This window comes from Ipomoea triloba, chromosome 4 (assembly GCF_003576645.1).
Source record: "Ipomoea triloba cultivar NCNSP0323 chromosome 4, ASM357664v1".
Classification (NCBI taxonomy): domain Eukaryota; kingdom Viridiplantae; phylum Streptophyta; class Magnoliopsida; order Solanales; family Convolvulaceae; genus Ipomoea; species Ipomoea triloba.
In genome coordinates, this window is record NC_044919.1 from 27,947,667 (window position 1) to 27,950,395 (window position 2,729).

The window sequence follows — 2,729 nt, forward strand, 5'->3', positions numbered from 1 at the left end:
AAATGAAAATTACTTCAAATCGACTTTAATTTAAAATGAGATCTTGTTTAATATCATACTTTCCCAACTTCTAAACCAACTTAGATCAAGTCATTTAATATGTGCATCCCAATAAATTATTTTTCATTACATATCTGCTTAATTAGCGCAGCTGACCATTGTATGTGGTCTATTCTAATCCTCTATTAATTTGCAAGATACAAAAAGTTTTAGATATAAATTTATGATTTTTTAAAAAGTGTTGATCAATACAGAGAGGTATTCTGTATTAGATACAATCATTCACGCTATATTTGATTTTATGCCAAGTGTTTAATACAATCCCAATAGCGTACGTGGTTGTATCAAGTACAACAAAGCACCGATACTATTCGTCAGTTAATTCAGAAGTGAATAATGAATCTAAAGCGTTACGAAATTATATCATTTTATATAAAATTGCCGTAATAGTCTTTTCTTTTTCCAAGTTTAATAATTACATACTCCACAAAAAAACATATTTGCGTATATGATTCTATAAATATTTCATCCAAAAAAAGGTGTTCTTTTACATTTTTGGTGGAAAAGCATGCGTTAAATCATTATGTACATCAGAACACATTTATTGGTTAGGTTGTGTGACATATCATTAATGTTAATACAGTTATGTTTATATTATTGCAATCTAAATTTTTTTGCAATATTGCAATCTGATTGGTTTTGTAATTTCGTAAATTCAAACTGCAATTAATTATGTTTAATAAAATAACTTTTTTATTCTAGAATTTAATTAGAATTGAGTTAAACAGCCGCTCTCTAAAAAAATTAGGGACAAAAAAAATTACTGAGAGATAATATTTTTGCGTGCATGGTGCGGGCAAAAATAAGCGGAGGAGATTAGAATAGAGGGGAAAAAATGATTATTTATAGCGCGTGAGGGAAATAACCTAGTACGTAGAAAGGCAACCATCAGAAACCATGAAAGCCTAGAAGCGAGACAAACGTGAGTAGCAACCTCACTCAAATATAATATCCTTATAAGAGTGAGAGAGAGGGAGAGGGGGAGAGAGACCTAGAGAGAGAGAGGGAATGAGAACCCAATCATCATCATCTGCAAAAGGTGCTGCCGGGGCTTCGCCGCCGTCGAAGGCGAAGGGGAAGGGGAAAACGACGCCGTGCTGCAGCAAGGTTGGGCTGAAGAGAGGGCCATGGACGGCGGAGGAAGACAAGCTGTTGACTGATTACATCAACAAGGAAGGCGAGGGGCGGTGGCGAACCCTACCCAAATTGGCCGGCCTCCTCCGCTGCGGCAAGAGCTGCCGCCTCCGCTGGATGAACTACCTCCGCCCCACCGTCAAGCGCGGCCACATCACCCCCGACGAAGAAGATCTCATTCTCCGCCTCCACCGCCTCCTAGGCAACAGGTACATTCTCACCCTGCCATAAAATCTACTCAAATTATTATAATCTTACTAGTATAAACAACTCAACTAATCACAGAAGGTCAGAAACCAAAAATCAAGTCTCACCTGATTTGTTGGACCGGAATGGTCGATTTCACTTTTTGTTACAGGATTCTTATAATCTCACGTTTTTTAGGGTTTGAGACTTTTGATTCCTTTTATTTTGTTATAACCGCACCCATGATATATATAAATTAAAAGAGGCTGCGCTGCTTTAATTTGTTAATGGTATGGTATGAAGGTGGTCACTGATAGCAGGGAGGATTCCAGGCCGGACAGATAACGAGATAAAGAACTATTGGAACACTCACCTGACCAAGAAGCTGATTAGCCAAGGAATTGATCCAAGAAATCACAAGCCTCTACTGGTAAACCCTACCAACAACCCCAAAAACCATACCTCCTCCTCTTCCTCAGTTCCCATAATCAAACCTACGCCGATTCACGTTGGTCTTTCCAACAAAGACAAGACAGTGAAGATCAATAGCAGTGTTAACGTTGGAGGGACGACAAATCATCAGATTGATCAGCCCAACAGCGTGGGAGGGACGACAAATCAGACTACTGGAAATGGCGGCGCTGATGAGGACTTTAATATGGATGGTGGAGGAATAATAAGCTGCTGCATCGGAGAAGATAATGAGGATAATGTTGGGATGGATTTTTGCCCGGACGAGGATGTGTTTTCGACATTCTTCGATTCTTTGATGAACCACGATGTGTTCTTCGCTGCTTCCCAGAACAACCAACAATCTAATCACGACATTACCCCCCTGCAGCCCTCAACTTCTGAACATAATAATAATAATAATAATCAGCCTTTGAATCCTTTGGAACAGATGAACTTCCCCTTCAGTACTGCAGGATGGGTTGATGGTGATGATGGTGATGATTTTCTACCATGATTTCCGATCCTCACCCACCTACCCCTTAGTTTTCAATCCGCTACCATATAATATATATGATTCTCTGATCGATCTGCAGCTTCAACGACTAACAATTTGATAATAACTACTGCAATTTCTCTCTCTCGATTCCAGAAGAAGCATGTTAGAACGTTGATGCATGTAATAGAGAGACAAAAAAAAACATAGTTTACATTATTATTATTATTAATGGTTTGTTTTATGTTTATGTTTGTAGACTGCTCAAGATTGATATATATTGCAGCTTGTCTGTGGTGTAAAACTGTAAAAGCATGAATGAATGTATGTATGCATGTTTATCCAGCAGTGACTATTATTATTATTATTGTTGTTGTTGTTGTTGTTGCTGCTGCTGCTGCTA

The 2,729-nt window shown here is 38.4% G+C and overlaps 1 protein-coding gene across 1 annotated transcript; it reads left to right on the forward strand.

The window, feature by feature from the left end:
- The first annotated feature begins 1,068 nt into the window (after positions 1-1,068).
- Positions 1,069-2,347, forward strand: LOC116016105 (transcription repressor MYB5-like). The gene is made up of 2 exons (XM_031256267.1): positions 1,069-1,403; positions 1,684-2,347. The coding sequence occupies exons 1-2, from the start codon at positions 1,069-1,071 to the stop codon at positions 2,345-2,347; spliced, it is 999 nt and encodes a 332-aa protein (XP_031112127.1).
- The last annotated feature ends 382 nt before the right edge of the window (positions 2,348-2,729 follow it).

What these genes read in the sequence shown, in the direction of transcription:
- LOC116016105 (XM_031256267.1), top strand. Translation starts at nt 1,069, where the DNA reads ATGAGAACCCAATCATCATCATCTGCAAAAGGTGCTGCCGGGGCTTCG. An exon ending in CACCGCCTCCTAGGCAACAG is followed by an intron (nt 1,404 to 1,683) that starts GTACATTCTCAC and finishes TATGGTATGAAG; the next exon opens with GTGGTCACTGATAGCAGGGA.